Here is a 19,279-nt window from a genome sequence, read left to right on the forward strand (position 1 = left end):
CACTAGGAATAAGTACCATTGACTGAAACACGTGTGAAAAGCTCTTGGGGAGAAAGATGTCTTCAGAGCTGCAGACAAGCTCGTATTGATCTTTCACTGTTGAGGAAGTTATGATCAATTCATTATCAACAAAGGCCAGCTTTCCTCTGAGCTCAGACTTGACAGTGCATCCAGGATACTTTATATGCATGCCTGCATTTAAAAAAAATAAAGAAAAGAAAAAAATTACCCTTTTTCTCTCTGTGTATTACTCCTTTCCTCTTCGGCTTCACTCATTTCCTGTTGTCCTCAAACGGCGTATTATCAGGGCCTCCCATCGGCAGGAGATTGGTAATAGGCTGCTTCTCAGCTGCTCTCAGGCCACATACAACCTACAGGAGATTACAGACGATTACAGGGGGACCAGAGTGTCCCTGCTGGATTTCCAATCAAGCCCACGCAATAAATCCCCCCCTCCCCGCCGCACTCCCTCCCCCTTTCTCCCCTTTGATGTTTAGTAGATTAACCAACACAGCTCCAGCCCAAAGTTGATCCAAATGTTCTTCTCCCACACGAATCACAGACGCTCAGTTGGATCATCCCCTTTTTCAGTGATTAGGCATGGTGCAGAAAGCAATTTCAAGCACTGTAGGCTAGGGTTCCATGTAAATTTGATTTTTTTGAGGGACGTGGATGGAGGAAGTGGCTCGATAGTGGCTCCAATTTGCCACACCAGATTGAGAAACAACTCGGAATTGCCCACTCGTGCTCTTTGATGTCCTAGTTGGAGCTAAATGTTGATTTAAATATTTCGCTCATGTGCTTTAAGCAGTAGAAAACACCTCACGGCCTCAGCAGATGCCCAAACCAAACACTGGACAGAGCCAATATTTCACTCCTCAGTGCAATACCACCTGCAGACATTTTTACTGTCTTGTTTTACAGATGGCGCTGTGCAGCGCCCCTCTTATCTGCTCCACCAGAGATATTTGCAGGACAAAAGTCTCCGTGGGTCACACAATATTTCTCACCTGAGGAAATATGTCAAGCACACAGAGTGTAGGGATTATGGTTATGGAGTTTACACAACAGTGCACAGTGCTTTTCTTCAGTCAGATAACCAGCATTGATCAATAATCCATTACCACAAATGGCAGTGAACTTGGTAGTGCATCAAAGGTTTCTTAAAATCAAATATAGCACGAGCTTCTCTTTTTTTTTCCAAGCTGCAGCTGCTAAACTCACTCTAAGCTGTAGTTTGATTTTTCAACGAGTCAATCGGCGCTTTAAATTTTAATCAGTAACTGAAGCCGTAATCTGCGGATACCATATTGAAATACTCCCTCTGCGTTTTTGGCAGTAACTCTGATGGCTGGCAGCAAAGTACACACTGAGTAGCCCCTTAAAAAAAGGCAGAGTAGTGTCGGAGTAGCGTGTTGCGAGGTGACAGCTGTTCGCTTTCAGTTTGCATTGATTAACTGAGCAAAGTGAGGGGGAAAAAATGCAATCAGGGTGTTTTTATTGTGTTTATGAGGCGACAGCGGGTTATCATTTTGACCTGCAGACTCTTTGGCAGGTCAGAATGATTATAAGTGAATCACTGTGGCTGACACACTCTATTTAAAGGCATGTCTCTTGTTGTGATGCTTTTGTTTTTTTCTAACCATTTTATATGTCGTTCTGTATCACTGTTGCTGTTCGGCCATACTTTCATATTCAATTGAGTTCAGTTCAAGTTCAGTTTATTCCTGCACATTTAATTGCATCCACCTACTTGTCACCCAGGGGAGGGAGGGAAGGAGACAGGAGGGAAATAAAGGAAGGAACAGAAGAAGAAAGAAGCCTCTGTTAATCATAAAACCAAAGTCTTGTCGGTTTTGTTTAAACCTTTATTTAACAATGAAGTGGAGCTCTTGAGATTTGAAATCTCTTTGGCGAGTGTGTCCTGGGGAGCGGCTTAGGCCAGCCTTGTTTGTATTTGATGGTAGGTTTACACAGTTTACAAACTCTATATGACACTGGTGACAAAAAGGCTACATCAATAAATCAGTATGCTTATCACAAAACCAAAAAAAAGGTATTTAAGTAAAATTATCACAATAGTGAAGGTTTTACAAAATTGAGTGTAAATTTGATTTTAAACACATTTCATTTCATTTTGCTTGCAGTATAAACAGTTATTTAACAGTATTTAATAGTTATGTGTAACAAGTTTTGTCTCAAGCGTGCAGTATCGCTGGTTTTTGCATGATATTTGTAAACATTTGTAGCACACCATGAAATTATGTCTTATTTTCCCCAAATAACTATATGTATATCAGATTTTTTGTTTTGATAAACCTACAGAAAAAAATGCTCTGCAGGTTTTTTTTTTGTGTCTTTCAACTTATCTTTTTTTAGACTCACAACTTTAGACTTTGGATTTACTCTGTCCACCTCAGCAGCAGCAGCAGCAGCAGCAGCAGCATGCAGCTGTCTGAATACAGAGCTCTGATAAATCCACTGTTCACAAGTTGTTAGGCACTAAACAGCAGACAGAGTCACCGGTCTGCCACTGAACGCTTTGCAGATAAAGAGCCTGATATATGACCAAAACAGACTTAAGAGGGAAGTGCCCAAAAGCAGCGTATTGATATTATTAGCATATTTTTCCTGCAGTACCTGTATATCCATATATGCTGTACTGTAATTCCTGCATGCCCCTGTGCTGTGTTGGTGCGTCACACTTCTTCTCAGTTGCTTGTACATCGTAGCTTGTGTATAGACGCAGATGTAACTGCCTCTCCAAAGTTACAATTTGGTGTCAGCTTCAGTCTGACATTTTGGCTCTTGCCCATACGGTAGCAAATTTTTAATCACAAGTCCCTCAAAGCATACCCAGCTTTATCTGTTTTCATTGTAAGCGGGACCATAATGTTGAAACATGTTGTATTAAGGATTTGAAATTGTAACCCAATAGTGAGGGCATAAATCAAGTGAGGAGTAAGAGTAAAAAGAGTAACTTGAACCCTAACACTCAGTATTATTATGCTTGTTTTAATCTATGTGTCACGATTGGCCTCTTTTGCTGCAGTTTTCATATCTGAGTTGTCTGTCAAAACTGACAGGCGGACGGATGGATGGAAGGAATATTCTCTATATTATTCTTTTTTCTTGCCCTGAAGGCTTCCTCAGTGCCTGCACATCTGTCCACCTATCTACCCCCCCCCCTCCCCTTCCCTGCCTCCCTCCCTCCACCTGTCAGCTTCCACAGATAACACAGCACATGCAAACTTGAGCCGTTACACCAAACAGAAGCCCGTGAAACAATACCCACGAGATGACCTTAATATCAGATGTATGAAATACAGTTTTGAAAATTCAAGCATGTGATTGCCACACAGCAGTTTAAATTACGCCTGTGAAAGCCACAATACTGTTCTAATTTCAGGCGTGACAAATCAGTTCCAAACTTTACATTCTTACCCATCTGAGAGCAACAAAGCAACTGTAATTTCAGGCTTTTTGAAATCTGTGTCACACTTGGAGTTTTACCTGCCAGAGGAACACTGCTTTTATAATTTCAAGTGTTTGTGAAACCAGGCGTTTGAGGAGACATTTCTTACCCCTCTCACTCTCTTCAAGAAGAAACTTCTCGCGGGGGTCGGTCGAGTGTGGCTGCACAGATGGACAATATCTTGCTGGGGCAAAGCTTAAGTTATGGCTGCTTTTGGTTAATTGGAAAATCATCAGCGTCAGACGCTCATTTCTATCAGAACCGATGTGTTGCTATACGACTGCATTTTTGTTTCTCAGTTCAGTTTTAACATCGAGTTAAAGCAAAGATTTGGGGCATGATATTTCATCTTACTGAGGGAATGCATAGCTTTAATTCCCAGTAGGTTTTCTGCAAACATCTGAAATGAATGCACAAAAGAGAAGTCTTGAGTTTAGCAATTTATCTTTTGGAATTGCTCCTGTTTTGCACATGCATTAGCCTAATAATTTCTGGTGCTTCTTAAGGACAAATTGCAGTCAAATTAGATTCTGTGAACAGCAGTGATATATTTTAGCAGAGTGGTCAGTCCAATATAATGAGTCTTTTTTTTAATTGATGTAATTCCAAGAACTTTCAATTATGGGCCATTAAGAGGCAAGTGTTATTTTGAAGTTTTTTTGCTGGTGAATCCATTTTATTTTTTCCAGCTTGAACATGCACAGAAAGAAAGAAATTACAGCTTTTTAACTGACTGCACGTGATTAGAACCCACTAATGCAAACTGCAGGTGGGCATAACACAAAGCAGAAGGCCTGGGATGTACACTAGCTTCATCTCCATTTATATAGTATATAATTCTAGCTGAATTCCTACAACCCTCTCCAGCCACAACTTCTTGTAGCTGTAGAATTTTAGCCCATTAGAAACGGCACTACAGAGATCAAATCTGACAGCTGGGAGTCTCTTGATGTGGGAGTAGTCAGTCTTTATTTAAAGATTATCTTCCCAAATCATAGACTATACATACAGTCTATAATAACGCAAGGTTTCTGCTGTTTTTATAAATGATCTGAGAACTTTTTGAACACTAGATGCAGATGGCACACCGTTACTGCTAAAAACTTAAATTAAATAAAAACTTGGTTTGGCTGTGAAAACTGAGCTGTCTCTCTGGAAAAACACTGTGGTACGAGTGCAACACAGTGCCCAGATACAGTTAATCACATCTCTGCTGTTCAGACTGTTGGCTCTCGTTATCGTCTCTGGGGAGCCTGACTGATCTATAAATAGCTGCAGATGCAGGTGTATCTTTATTGGAGTGAAACTTCTCCTTCACTAAGCCTCACCTACTTGCATTTGATAAGCATGAGAGAGCTGATTGTAAGCACTATTTCAGAATTCAAGTCGGCAAAAGACGGCTTAAAGCATCCACCTGTTAATCTCGTGCGGCTTAAACTGCAAACTGCAGCATCGCCTCGAAACGCTGGGACTGCTTTGATTTGCATTGCACGAAAATGCAGGCAACTTTTAATATTAAATATGACTGCAAACGCGTTTTAAACAGCCTGCTGCGAGATTTCATATTTAAATGAGGAAATTAAGGCATAATAAGCATTCCTTTATAACACTTGGCTTTTTTTTAAATGTATTTAGTTGTGCAGCTCAGTATGTAAATGAGCTTCTAGCGCAACAATCGTTATAATTAAAATTTAAATATCTCTATGCAAATAGGTGGTTAGGCTTACAGTTAAACCCTGAACAGTGCTCTTTATCTCTGCTTTAAACAGATTTCATTTTATACTCACTCGCTGAAAGTCAGCAGCATCAGACAGTAGAAAGTTGCTTTGTTTCGAAACTCTTTCACAGGAGCAGAGTGACGTGCTCTTGCTTTCGGCTGTGAACTTATTCATCGTATGCGGGGAAGCATCCTCTGCCTTACACCAGTCATGGTAATTTCTCAGTCTGATGGGGCCCGGTGCACCTACAACAACAGTGCTCCGTTTATGTGCATTCACTCTGATCTGCACTTGACCTTCCTCAGCAGACGCAGTGACTTTAAAAGCCTTTTATGTGATCCCAGGGAAGTGTTAAGGAGCGTGCGAGTGTCTCAGGCGCGGCCCCTCGGGATACTGTTAAACACCTATAAACTCTTTAAAGGGATACTTCAAATCAGGAGCTCAAATTTCTCCGTGATGCTATTGCCTCGTGGCGAAACTTGATGATGCGCATTAACATTGGAAATGAGTGAGCGAGGGAATGAAAATGAACCAAATGACCTCTGCAAAGTTGAGATAATTATTAGGATTAAGGGAAAGCATAACAGCATAATTATTTGCTCAAATATGAAACTGTGTCTAAATGCTTGTAAATGTCTCTTGTTTCAATACAACTGTAAAGATACCGACACGAGCTGAGCAGAGGTTTTCCTGGCTCAGGGCGGGCCTTTGTGGTTGACTACACCCTGCAGAACCACCCGTCTGCTACAGTAAAGACAGCAATAATAAAATATTCCAACTGGCTGCCACCATCAACATCAGTTGAGGGTTTGAATAAAACTAGCACCTGGCTTACCTGACTAAACATTAAAAAAAAAAAAAAAACCTTCTACATGTATTAAACTGTAATAATAACTTTACATGTACCAAGTTAAATTCTCAAGGATGCAGGCCACAAAAATAGTAAAATAAAACACTCAAAGTGTGAAGCCATTGAGTCTTTGTTACTGTACTGTGACTGCATGTTATTCATAGGCATACTGATGTGCTTAATCACATTTAGAAATGTAAAAAAAAAAAAAAGGGTGGTTGATGTTGTTTATACAAATAAATCAAAGATGAATATGCTGCTGTTTATATACAGCAAAATGTATTTAAATCTGTGTATGATTAAGGGGCCGTGTCAGCTTTCCGGTGAAAAAAGAAGTGTACTCCTACACTCATCAGCATTGTCCACCCCCATTGAGGGTATAATGAAAATTTGTATGCAAGATTTGTTCAGCTTAGTAAACACCCATAAAGTAAAAGAGGATTTCATTAATTAACTGTCATTATGGTTGCATGTTTACATGCCTTATGGGTTACCTATACCTGTCAATAACATGCACCTGACAGATAAGTGTGTAATTGTATGTTTGAAATGGACCCTGCAATACTCCTGTCCTGCTGTACTGTAGAACTGTCATTTTAGTCTGGTGTTAATATACCGTATACACGATCAAGCATAACATTATGACCGCTGACAGGTAAAGCAGATAACACTGATTATCTCTACATCATGGCACCTGTTAGTGGGTGGGATATATTAGGGAGGAGTTGAACATTTTGTCCTCAAAGTTGATGCGTTAGAAGCAGGAAAAATGGGCAAGTATTTGAGGGAGTTTGACGAGGGCCAAATTGTGATGGCTAGACGACTGGGTCAGAGCATCTCTAAAGCTGTGGCTCTGCTCCAGTCTACAATGGTCAGTATCTATCAAAAGTGGTCCAAGGAGGGGAACAGTGGTGAACCAGAAACAGGGTCATGGGCACCTGAGGCTTACTGATGCACGTGTGGAGCGAAAGTTGGTCCGTGTGATCTGATCCAACAGGCGTGCTACTATAGCTGAAATTTCCAAAAAGTGATATAATACACTGATACACAGCACACAGAATACACAGTACATCACAGTTTGTTGTGTATGGGGCTGAATAGCCACAGGCCAATCAGTGTCCCCATGCTGACCCCTGTCACCTGCCAAAAGTGCCAAAAATGGGCACATGAGCATCAGAACTGGACCACAGAGCAATGGAAGAAGGTGGCATTGTGATGACGTCCGGTGTTAATTTCGTTGACGAAATATTTTCGTCATAGTTTTCGTCAATGACCCTTTTTTTTCATGACGAATACGAGACGATAACTAAATAAAAACTACCTAAAAGGATAAAAACATCCATCCATCCATCCATCCAGGATAAAAACAATGACGAAATTAATTGACACTTTTGTCAACGAATGAAAACGAGATGAAAATGCTTGGCGGGGACGCCAACCAATCAGAACTTATTTAATTTTGTGAAAGGCAGGGACAAGTTCCGAAAACATCCAATCAAAGGCACAGTTGCACAAATTTGCTCTAAACCCGGGAAGACCAAACTATTCAGATGACTAAATTATGACTAAAACTAAATTGCATTTTCGTCAAAAGACTATGACTAAAACTAAATCAAAATTTGCTCTCAAAATTAACACTGATGACATCATAAAATCTGATAAAGATATTATGATCAAATATACCTGTGTGCCAAGTTTAGTTGCTGAACTCCTGATAGTGTCGGAGGAGTTTGAAGACAAACCGACAGACAGAGATTTTGTTGTAGTAAGAAAAATGTGTTTCCTGCGGAAGAGGATTAGGGCCACTATAAAAAAAAATGGGGCATTGGAAAAAAAAACAAAAAAACAGCCAGAATTGTGACTTTAATCTCACAATTCTGACTTTTTTCTCAGAATTCTGACTTTATTCTCAGAATTCTGACTTTTTTTCTCGCAATTCTGACTTTAATCACACAATTCTGACTTTATTCTCAGAATTATGACTTTAATCACACAATTCTGACTTTATTCTCAGAATTCTGACTTTATTCTCAGAATTCTGACTTTTTTCCCAGAATTCTGACTTTAATCTCACAATTCTGACTTTATTCTCAGAATTCTGACTTTTTTCTCGCAAATCTGACTTTAATCACACAATTCTGACTTTATTCTCAGAATTCTGACTTTAATCTCACAATTCTGACTTTATTCTCACAATTCTGACTTTAATCTCAGAATTCTGACTTTTTTCTTAGAGTTCTGACTTTAATCTCAGAATTCTGTCTTTTTTCTCAGAATTCTGACATTAATCTCAAAATTCTGACTTTATTCTCAGAATTCTGACTTTTTTCTCACAATTCTGACTTTAAAGTCAGAATTCTGACTTTAATCTCAGAATTCTGACTTTTTTCTCAGAATTCTGACTTTAATCTCAGAATTCTGTCTTTTTTCTCAGAATTCTGACTTTTTTCTCACAATTCTGGGTCTTTGAAGTAATCAGCTTAATGACAGAGACATGCAGAGGCGTGCAGTTGGTAAACCAACCTGCGGACGGACAATGGCTGATTTAAGTGAGTTTCTACGTGGGCGAGGGGTGCCAGAAGACACCATTTCAATAATGGAAGAGCAGAAGGTGAGTAACAAAGACAGTTTGTCGGCTGGCACTTTTTTCTCAGCAAGTTACCGTTTGTTGTTAGCATGTTTGTTAGCTAAAAACATAGCCAACATTAAGCTTGTTTTTAGTTGTAGTGCAGAGTGAGTGTAGCCTCCTATTTTCATATTCTATAGTACTGACACAGAATTCTAGTTAGAAGAATTTCACACCCCGGTGGTATACGTCGATCTGTTGATGAAGGACGGGATACAACCACTTGCTAAGCGCTAGTCCCCGCTTGCTAAGTAATTGTGGTCATAGCGATCACTTCCAATAGCGAACCGGTGAAATTCTCAGCCCGGTGCAGCTGACTAGAACCGTGCTGAGAGTTAGGCTAGCATAGAGTATAAATTGTGATTTCAGTCTTGAACAGTCTTAAACTGATATTAGCAGACGGCTAGCGCCCATAATGTGCTGCTTAATTGCCATAGTAAACATACTCAGCTCAAACTGAAAAGAAATACAATAATACTCAAAAACCCGTCAATTCGCCGACTTTGAAGTAATGTGAGACGTGGCCTATTTGCCTAACATTATAAGCTAACAAACATGCTAACAACAAACGGTAACTTGCTGAGAAAAAAGTGCCAGCCGACAAACTGTCTTTGTTACTCACCTTCTGCTCTTCCATTATTGAAATGGTGTCTTCTGGCACCCCTCGCCCACGTAGAAACTCACTTAAATCAGCCATTGTCCGTCCGCAGGTTGGTTCACCAACTGCACGCCTCTGCATGTCTCTGTCATTAAGCTGATTACTTCAAAGACCCAGAATTGTGAGAAAAAAGTCAGAATTTTGAGATTAATGTCAGAATTCTGAGAAAAAAGACAGAATTCTGAGATTAAAGTCAGAATTCTGAGAAAAAAGTCAGAATTCTGAGATTAAAGTCAGAATTCTGACTTTAAAGTCAAAATTGCGAGAAAAAAGTCAGAATTGCGAGAAAAAAGTCAGAATTCTGAGAATAAAGTCAGAATTGTGTGATTAAAGTCAGAATTCTGAGAATAAAGTCAGAATTCTGAGAAAAAAGTCAGAATTGTGAGATTAAAGTCACAATTCTGGCTGTTTTTTTGTTTTTTTTCCAATGCCTCATTTTTTTTTTATAGTGGCCCTAATCCTCTTCCGTAGTTTCCAAATTAAACTAAAAAAAAAAAAAAACATATCTTGGGCATTGGTGGGGTCATTCTGTTCATCCACTGTCTTTAAGGCCATCCCTCCCTTTAATCTGACTGTCTTTTGATTGGCTTTAACTCACAAACAGAAGGTTTAGACAGCAGGTAGGCGGGGCTTCTTCACTTAAACCCAGAACTGTGTGCTTGAGATAACCGTATTAAGGCTGTTCCCTCTCTTTGATATCATACAAATCTAGGAATAGAAGAAACTGTCTGAAATAGTGTTTAGAGGAGTCTGGATTGGATGGATTAGTTGCACACACACTGATCTCAGCACACGTGCAGGCAGAATAGAGACACTTTTAAAGAAAAGAAATTCAGCACTATGGCTAAAATGTCTTTGGGATGCACCAATTATTCATCATTCTTCAGCTCCTCATCATCACGCCTAGTGGCAAACCCAATAGAAGTATCACCCCGCCAAGTCTCTGCCTCCCATTTACACTGTATGGTCTTGTTATGTGAGTGTGGGATCATTTTTAATTTCAAAACATGGTGTTAAAAAAAACACAGAGCTGTCTAAAACAATTCCAAATGAAGGCTAATTTCATTCTGTGGCCTGTGTATAACAGCAGCATCTATTTACTGCTAACTTTTCACCATTAAGATTATAAGGTGATGCGAGGTCAGTGTTGCTGCAGCTTGTTATGCTGCCTGCAGATGTCCAAAAAAATCAATTAAAGCAGTTTTGACATACTGTCTGGGTTTGCAGCCCGGAGCGTAAATTGTCATTATGTCACCAAGCTTTCAGGACCACCTATTTTTACACAGATTAATTTCACTGGATCTTGGAATAATCGTAGTCATTTTCACACAATGAGCTGCAACTGCTACGACATCCAAAATGCTGATACTGTTCTCGAGAGCCCGCTCATGCCTTAGAAAGCATTTTTCCTTATTTATGTTGCTCTCCTAGGTTTATAAAATATTTTGGTCAAGCACCAAGAGAAATCTCTCTAGCTGCTTTAGGACTGTTGACAGACAGGTACGACACACCAAAAACACTGCTGTATGCGTCACACTTTTGCAGACACACACACCCCCCTTCAACCATAATGCTTTGTTTAATAACAATGGTGCAATTGCAGTGGTTGGATATTTAAAATCTAAAGTCCAGGTATCCTAAATGTATTCATGAGTCGATGTGACAGAGAAATGTAGACATCTGAAGTAGAATAGCTGCATGTTGAAGTCTTTTCGGCACGCACGCAGCGCCACACGTGTGCCATCATTCAAATGTCAAACAGCTATAAACTTGCAAAATTCAAAACTGCCAGAAAACCAGGACAGGTCCACAGCTGAAGTGTCTGCAGTGGTGAAAAGGATGCACCCACTCTCATCACTGATGGAAAACGCACATCCTCAGCTGCCCCGCCAACCCCTCCCTCCTCTCCTCTACACTTCATTACTCATCTTTCAATAATTTGGTTTTAATTTGTTCCATTTTGGTCCTAATGTTGTGTAATTCAGTGGTTAATATCCAGGAAAGATCCACTTGGGAAACCTTTTTACTGTAGACTACAATCTACTTCAAGCCAGCATAATTACATTAACTCTGATTTCAACAAGACAAGGCAAGTCTCTATTGGCTGCTGAGCGTGGGGATTTAAATAATTCCTGTTCGCTAATCTTACATATTTAATTTCTTCCTTCCTCTGTGCTTCTTTAACACTGAAACAAAAAGTTTCACAGTTTCCAAGACTGTTTATGAGATTAAAGCTTTTTAATGCGACGTTTCTTTCTCTTCTCTTTTTCTTCGTCTCCCACTGTGTCTCCTCCTCCCCGCTTCGTGCTTCCCCTTAGGACAGCTTGTTGGTCTTGCGGTCAGACAAGAATGTAACGCTGAATGCCAGAAACAGCCAAGGCCAGCTAACCGGTCAGCTCACAGTGGGTGAGTTTCCAGTTCTTTCTACTGCACTGTATACTTCTACACTACTACTGTTGATGCCTTTTCCACTTGCCTCAGAGAACTGATGGGAAACACCTACTGTGGAATCACTGTCTGCAGTGTAGCCTAAAGGTAGTGTCAACCTAGAAAGATATTTTTTTTGTCCAAGCGCCTTTTGGGACTAATGTATTACAGTGCTGTGCAAAAGTCTTGAGCCGCCCCTCATTTCTTTATATTTTGCTTCAGACTTTCTCGCTGGAGGAAGAGTTCTCAAGGCTTTCACAAGGTCTTTGAGTTTTTCTTTGGACACTGGCTACTACTTCACTCAGTTTCAGTCCAGTCCTTGTTCCTGACCATTTTCAGAGGACTGTTTTATTCATGTGTCCAACCATCTAACACAGACCTGCAAATCATTCAAACATAAAAAAAAAAGGCACCAAACTCATGGAATGAACAGACAACTTAGCAAAGACGCTATTTTAAATTGTATCATTAGGCACTTTGTTACTAGCATCCTGTTGGGAAAACACATAATTTGTTCCTGTTTCTTTAGCTGAATTGGTGAAAAATGCCAATGATAACACAGTTTGACAGGCATAAAATAGTATTTTTACACCAACAGGGTGATTCCCAAACAGCTATTAGTCAAAAACTTGGCAGATCTCAGCATGGTGTGCAGTGTGTCCTTAAAAATGTGAGGAAACTGGACAAGTGGAGGACAAAAGAAAAAGTGTCAGGCCTAAAAAAAAAAAAACTATCTACAGCAGATGGATCTGAAAGTCATGTCCTTAAGAAATAGAAAAAAAAATCCAGCAAAGCTCTGAAACAGGACCTGAGAGATGCATCTGACCTTTCAGCTTCATCTACTGTTCACTGAAGCCTCATCAGAAATGGTCTCAGTGGAAGGGTGACTGTGGAGAAGCCATTCGTAAGGAAGGGAAACAGAGAGAAAGGTTAATTAAAAGTATACTTTATTTCCATGTTTGTTTGCACATTTCAATAAAGCTCTGCACCTATTTCCCATTTTCTTAACAAAATATTAAGAAATGAGGGGTGACTCAAGATTTTTGCAGTGTTTCTCTTTCCTTGTACAGCTTCGTATTGAAAAAAACTGATGAATTTCACCACGATTGTCAAAATTACCCGATCAGCAAAGATCATTCGTGACTTCATTTAAGATCAGCACAACGATTTATCTTTAAATTCTCTTTAATGCATCTTATACTCAGTAGTTTTTTTTCCAGACACTAACCTTTGATGCACTAATTGAAAGAGCAATAGTTTCTTCTCTTTGTCATCAGGTTCAACCATCAGTCAGTCCAAATTACCAAAGCCATTTACATGATTAATGACCAGTGGAAAGCAAATGACCTGTTTATTAACATTAATAGCTATTGATCTTAGCCAGGCTAAGTAGAGACTTGATGCTGATTTGACGAGACTGTTGATATGACACGTTTTGGTCACGCTTGACCTTCCTCTGAAAATTACGCCTGCTTTTGTGCGGAGTTCACAATTTGCCTGAAATGAGATGAAACTCAGTGAGAATAATTAAATTCCCCAGCCGTCGCAGGCCGTGGATTAATGGAAGAGAGATGAGACGAGAGGGGGGAGACGAATTTTCTGCATGCACATCTGGAAAAACACCAAAGTCTGGAGAACAGGAATTAATATTCCTCGCCAGCGGAACAGATTACTGATTTGTCTTCATTCATCAGAGAAGCATGGCTGATCCAGCTTTGTTAGGAGCCTTTCATTTGCAAAGCAAGCACTCCACAAAGTCTTTCAGATTGCTAATAGTCTTACATGCACAAACATACTGTAGCCTCCCAGAGCAGATTTAAAAGACCAGAGTCACATAAGTCAACCTTTATTTGACAGTGCTATTTTCAGAAAGTGAAAGTTATTGCCATTGCAGACTAATAAAACTTTTGAGGTGGAAATTTTTCTAATAGTAACTAAAATATATCGTTAGTTCCAGAAACATCCAGAAAATACTGAAAAATGCAGCAGAGCTAAATGAATACAAATAGACAGAATTGTTACTTTGCAGTTAAACTGAATGCACTCGTTTGCAGAAGGTTTTGAATGAAAACTCCAGTACACATGTCTCCCCTACAGGACCTGAGGCTGTGGAGGCGCAGTGTCACAGGCTGGAGGTGCGAAGCAGAGACGGGAGCAGACTTCTGTTCACTGCCGATGAGGAGGAGGTCATCATGGCGGCAGAAAAGTTCACAGTCACAGGTAAACTCTGCTGCAGTCTCTCTGGATAATAAACTAACAGTGAGCACTGGTTTTCTTGCAGTGAATTGGTCTAAGTGAGACTTAAGACTTCACTTGACATGGAAAACAATATTCCAGTAATATCAACACAAGCGATACACACTCACCGGCCACTTCACTTGGTACACCTGTTCAACTGCTTGTTAACACGACTATCTAATTAGCCAATCACATGGCAGCAATGCATGCCCTGCATTAGACACGGTCAGCACCACCTGCTGAAGTTCAAACTGAGCATCAGAAAGGGGAAGGAAGTTGATTTAAGTGACTTTGAACGTGACGTGGTTGTTGGTGCCAGACAGGCTGATCTGAGTATTTCACAAACTGCTGCCGTCTCTAGGGTTTACAGAGAATGGTCCAAAAAAAAGAGAGAAAATATCCAGTGAGCGGCAGCTCTCTGGGGGGAAATGCTTTGTTGATGCCAGAGGTCAGAGAAGACTAGACTGCTTCAAGCTGCTAGGAAGACAACAGTAAGTCAAATAACCACTCATTAAAACCAAGGTAGAGAGAAATATGCCTCACAAGGGTTTTAATGGTTTTAATTGGATATATGTCTGTGGAGGTTTTTGGAGAGACTGGGCCAAAGTGATCATGTTCTCTTATAACAAGTTACAAAGTTACTGAACTGTTTTGGCTGACTCACACAGGGGGAGATCACACAGTCAAAAGAACATAATGATATGGTGAACAGTCATATTTGACAGAGCTTAGTAAAAGCCCTTAAGAACCACAAAAATACAGAAACTATAGACAAAGGCTGGTTAAAGGAGAAGCACTGGCAGCATTAAAAACACTAAACAAGGTCTGTGACTGTGTGCAGTTCAGTGCAGTGGAATAAATTAAACACAATCTTAAAGCTGACTGAATATAAACCCGAGTGCAATTTATTTTCACCCAGGCCAGCCATTCAGAAGATAGATATACTATCTAAATATACTAGCTATACTGTGTGTCTTAATAGTACCATTATGCCATCAATTTAATTTCATGTGTTTTTGTAACAGGAACTGGTGACAAGCCATTATGTTCGTTCTGACTTTGATTCAGATTTACGCATTTGTAAAATAATCTTTACGTGCGGTCAAGTTCCTTTGTATTTGTGTGGATTGGAGCAAATGTTGCACACAAATCACTGTGCACAACTGTAAATCTTATTGTACACTTGTGGATCATATCATACACATTTGTAACTCTTTTGAGGCATATTTTATCTCCGTAAGCAAAAGGTTGCTGGTTTGATTCCAGCCGGAGACACAAATCCCCTTTGTGGTCTCGTCAGGAAAGCCGTCCACTGTAAAACTCTGCCAAATCAAACGCGCAGAGCCACATGAAAGCATGGATCCATCCTGTCTTGTATCAGTGATTCGGGCTGGTGCTGGTGGTGTAATGGTGTCGGGGATATTTTCTTGGCACACTTCTGGCTCTTCAGTACCAACTGAGCATCATTTAAGCACCACAGCCTTTTATGACCACAGTGCACCCATCTTCTGATGGCTGCTTCCAGAAGGATAACCCGAGATCCTCTCGATAAGAGGCAACAGTGCTACAGCTGCCTTAGCTGGTTTAATGATTTGAAAGAGTGCAGCAGGAAGTGTCTGTGGATCACAAGTGCCTGCTGCGTGTAGCTTATTCAGATGTGAAATATGTAATTGTGGTTTGAAGCACGCCAGTCACTGAAAAATATGAATTTAGTTCTATGAATATGTTTAACTCATTGCCAAAAAAATGTATGTTGGAAGACGATACAAAGTCTAACTAAACACAATCTCGGATTTGTTTTATCGGCAGGCTCAGAAGGTGCCGTGTTTGGACATTCAGTAGAGACTCCCCTGATCCAGGCGAGGGCTTCTGAAGACCTGAAGTAAGTTCATATTCAGTGACTTTACAGAAATTCATTAAAGCTTAATGCCATCCGTTCATATCCTGTTAAATTAAAATTAAGATCTTTAAATAATGATGATAAATGTTCCGTGGCATTTCAAAGTCAATGACTGTGCTTTAAAAAAAAAAAAAAAAAAAACATGTGGCAGGAGCCATTATTCACCAGTATCATTATCTCAAGCACCCTCTTATACTCAAGCATCTCCTGGTTGTCTTGTTATAACACAAATGTAAAACAAGATTTGACCGTTTTTACAGCCAAGGGTTGAGCTAATCTGTATGTTATTCTCTGGCAGTCAGGATTTGATTAAAGCACCGAGAGACCGCGGAGAGAGAGGGGGTAAGGTTGAGCTACGTGTTGGAGTCCTACACTCCCTCGTGCATGTGAGCCTCACTGCACTCCGCCTGAGGCTCTGAGCCCTGCGTCGGTCCATTAACGAGCTATAACGAGTGTGGTTTGTTGTCCACCTTACTGGTCCTGAAAGGAGGGCTGGGATCAAAGTTGGCAGAAAAAGCGGTGTTCTGGCAGCTAATTCCTCTGGAGTGAGAGGAATACTGATGAGTTTCACTTTAAAGCGCGTACGCACACACAGGACTCACACAGACACACAGGCTCAGCTCAGAGGTGACCATCTGCAATGTGGTCAAAGTCTTAATGAGCGGAAACCGAACAGGAGACAGTCGACACACAGGAACAGCAACACGAGTTAAACAGGGATCTGATTTTCATTCTGTTTAAAAGCATATTTGATCAAAGATATTTCATTTATCAGAGGCTGATTCTGTTTGTGTTTAATTTAAAAAGATTCCCAAATTGAATTTTCTAAAAATGATGATGCCTTCTGACTGTAAATGACTCTCTTCCCTCACTGACCAGTTATTGAAATATGTCCAAGTGAGCAGATGTACAAACTGTACTGTTTGGACTAAATAAAGACTCCTTTTATATAATTTTCTTATGAAAGATTTTTTTTTTTTTATGTTGTGTCAAACAGTTTTATTAAAAAAGCAAAATGGAGGAAAGATAATTAAGTGAGCTATTTATGGCATCACTTGAAGCCTACTAACATGTTTTTTTAATCATTGTTATTCATGTGGTCTGTTTATTGAATAAACATGCTGTAAGCAAAATGAACAATATTGCTGTGGAGGCTAAATACATGCAAAAGTTAGTGATTTTATGTTTTTATTATTTACATAGCTCACAGAAATCAACACAGGATATCCTGGGGGACCTGCTTCATCTTTAGTCTTTGCAAGCTGTTAAAAAAAAAAAATCATTAAACAAGCCTTTTAACCAGGTTTGTCAAATTTAAACACACACCTGAATGTTTTTTTTTTTTTTTTACCCGGAAATAAACAAAATCGCACCTCTTATTTCTTAGTTGCAGTCATGTAAAAAAGAGAGTTTTCACAGGACTCTGTGCAGTCTTGTGAAAAACTAAGTACACCCTTGCTGCTTCCAAAGGAGCTGAGAGGGTAAGTAGCAGCCAGTAATGCTAATCAAATGCACTTGATTATTTGATCATCAGCATCAAGTGTGAGCACCTCTATAAAAGCAGACGTTTTGGTAGTTTGCTGGTCTGCAGCATTCAGCTGTGTGTTAACACGAAGTTGCATCTGAGTACAAGACTTCTGGACCAATGTCCTTTGGACAGATGAGACCAAAGTGGAGATGTTTGTTCACAGCACAGCACCACATTTGGTGAAAACCAAACACCTCATATCAACTGTCAGCACGGTGATGGAGGGGTTATGATTTGGGCTTGTTTTGCAGCCACTGAGTCAACCATGAACTCCTCTGTATACCAAAGTATTCTAGAGTCAAATGTGAGGCCATCTGTGTGACAGCTTAACTGGCCTAAACTGGGTCATGCAACAGAACGGTTGAAAAGGCAAAGAATAAAAGTGCTGCAATGACCCAGTCAAAGTCCAGACCTCAACCTGACTGAAACACTGTGCTGGATGAGAGCTGTGCATAAACAAATGCCTGCAAACCTCAATGAAGTGAAGCAATGCTGTAAAGAATAGTGGGTCAAAATTCCCCCACAGTGATGTGAGAGACTGAGAAAAAAATTATGTCAAGTTAATACTGATAAAGGTGGCTCTACAAGCTAGTGATACATGGGGTTAGTTTTTCACAGGACTGCGGTGTCCACATCTGTAACCCACCAAGATGCAAATTCAAGAGTCTTTTGCATATTTAAAATTCAGTATGTCAGTTATTGCATTTCATAATTACTAAACAAACTTTTACATTCTTACTGTAGAAATCAGATAAAAGTGGAACTGTTACTGCCCTTTCAGCAAAATAAATAATGTTCTCCTAACTTTGAATTAGTGATTTAGAAACTAATTTCTTTCATCCATTTAGATGCAGCTTTTTTCCAGCCACAAGCAGTCAAAGCAGCCATGTTTTCAGTCTGTGAAAGCATGACTGTTTCCTAAAATAACCTGCCCCTCAGACTACGCCAGAAAAGCTCCATCCCCAGCATAGACCAGTAAATCTGCAGCAATTCTAAGTAATAGCAAAGCAGGGACTTTGTTCATGATACAGCCAGACAGTAGATTATTATAACCCTGATTGATTACACATGTAGATCTAATTAAGTACTCAGTGAGGTGACATCATCTTCATAAAGGACTGTCACTGAAGTAAAAAAAAAAAAAAAAAAAACTTTTTTTTTTTCCAAATCTCCAATATTTCTGTTAAAAGTTTTATTTGCCTTGTTCAGCATTGTTTATGCATGCAGCTCCGGGCATTTCCGTAAATACTAATGAGGTTCTTCCCTCCCTCCACCGCCCTGGAAGCACGACAAGTTAAGCCCTCCTTGCAAATCGTGTGTCACCTGTGCAGTAAGCCCCTCCAGATGATAAGGACACAGCTTGGCTTGCATCCACGTCACCTTTCTTTCCCCCTTTAAAGGAGCATCACTCTCTTTGTGATGCATTTTATTTCCCTGAAAGCCAGCGGTAATCTGGGAGATGAACAGAGCAGAGACAAAAATCAAAGAAAACCACCTGAGATCTTCCTCCTCTTTGAAGCACCTGTTCTTCTTCTGGAGCACTTTATCTGTGTACACTGGCACTGATGCCTGTTTTTGTTTGCCATCACTAAAAAAATTAATTCAATTCAATCACAGTAATTAATTTTGTGACTGAATTTCTGATAATTCTTGACTCATAAAATATTTCAAAGTTTAGTGGTGGTGGTGGACATGTGCAAAATTCACCCCACGCTGTTTATCCAGTTTATTCCAGCTTCTTTTGTATTTGCAGCCTATTTTCAATAGGCTGTAAATGAGATGTACAAATTTCTGATTTCTACTGGTGGTTTTTTAATGATAAAAGTTACATGATTGCAGGGGCTTAGAGCTGGAATGAA

At 39.8% G+C, this 19,279-nt stretch overlaps 1 protein-coding gene across 1 annotated transcript in view; it reads left to right on the forward strand.

Moving 5' to 3' along the window:
* The window catches only part of LOC115775136 (zeta-sarcoglycan-like), a 58,804-nt gene that overhangs the window by 24,207 nt on the left and 15,318 nt on the right, over positions 1 to 19,279 (forward strand). Inside the window, exons 4-6 of the mRNA XM_030722651.1 lie at positions 11,646 to 11,733; positions 13,852 to 13,974; positions 15,802 to 15,874. Coding sequence (XP_030578511.1) covers positions 11,646 to 11,733; positions 13,852 to 13,974; positions 15,802 to 15,874 — 284 coding nt within the window. The remainder of the gene's footprint in view (positions 1 to 11,645; positions 11,734 to 13,851; positions 13,975 to 15,801; positions 15,875 to 19,279) is intronic.

The sequence above is a fragment of the Archocentrus centrarchus genome, assembly GCF_007364275.1.
Source record: "Archocentrus centrarchus isolate MPI-CPG fArcCen1 chromosome 18 unlocalized genomic scaffold, fArcCen1 scaffold_23_ctg1, whole genome shotgun sequence".
Taxonomy (NCBI): Eukaryota; Metazoa; Chordata; class Actinopteri; order Cichliformes; family Cichlidae; genus Archocentrus; species Archocentrus centrarchus.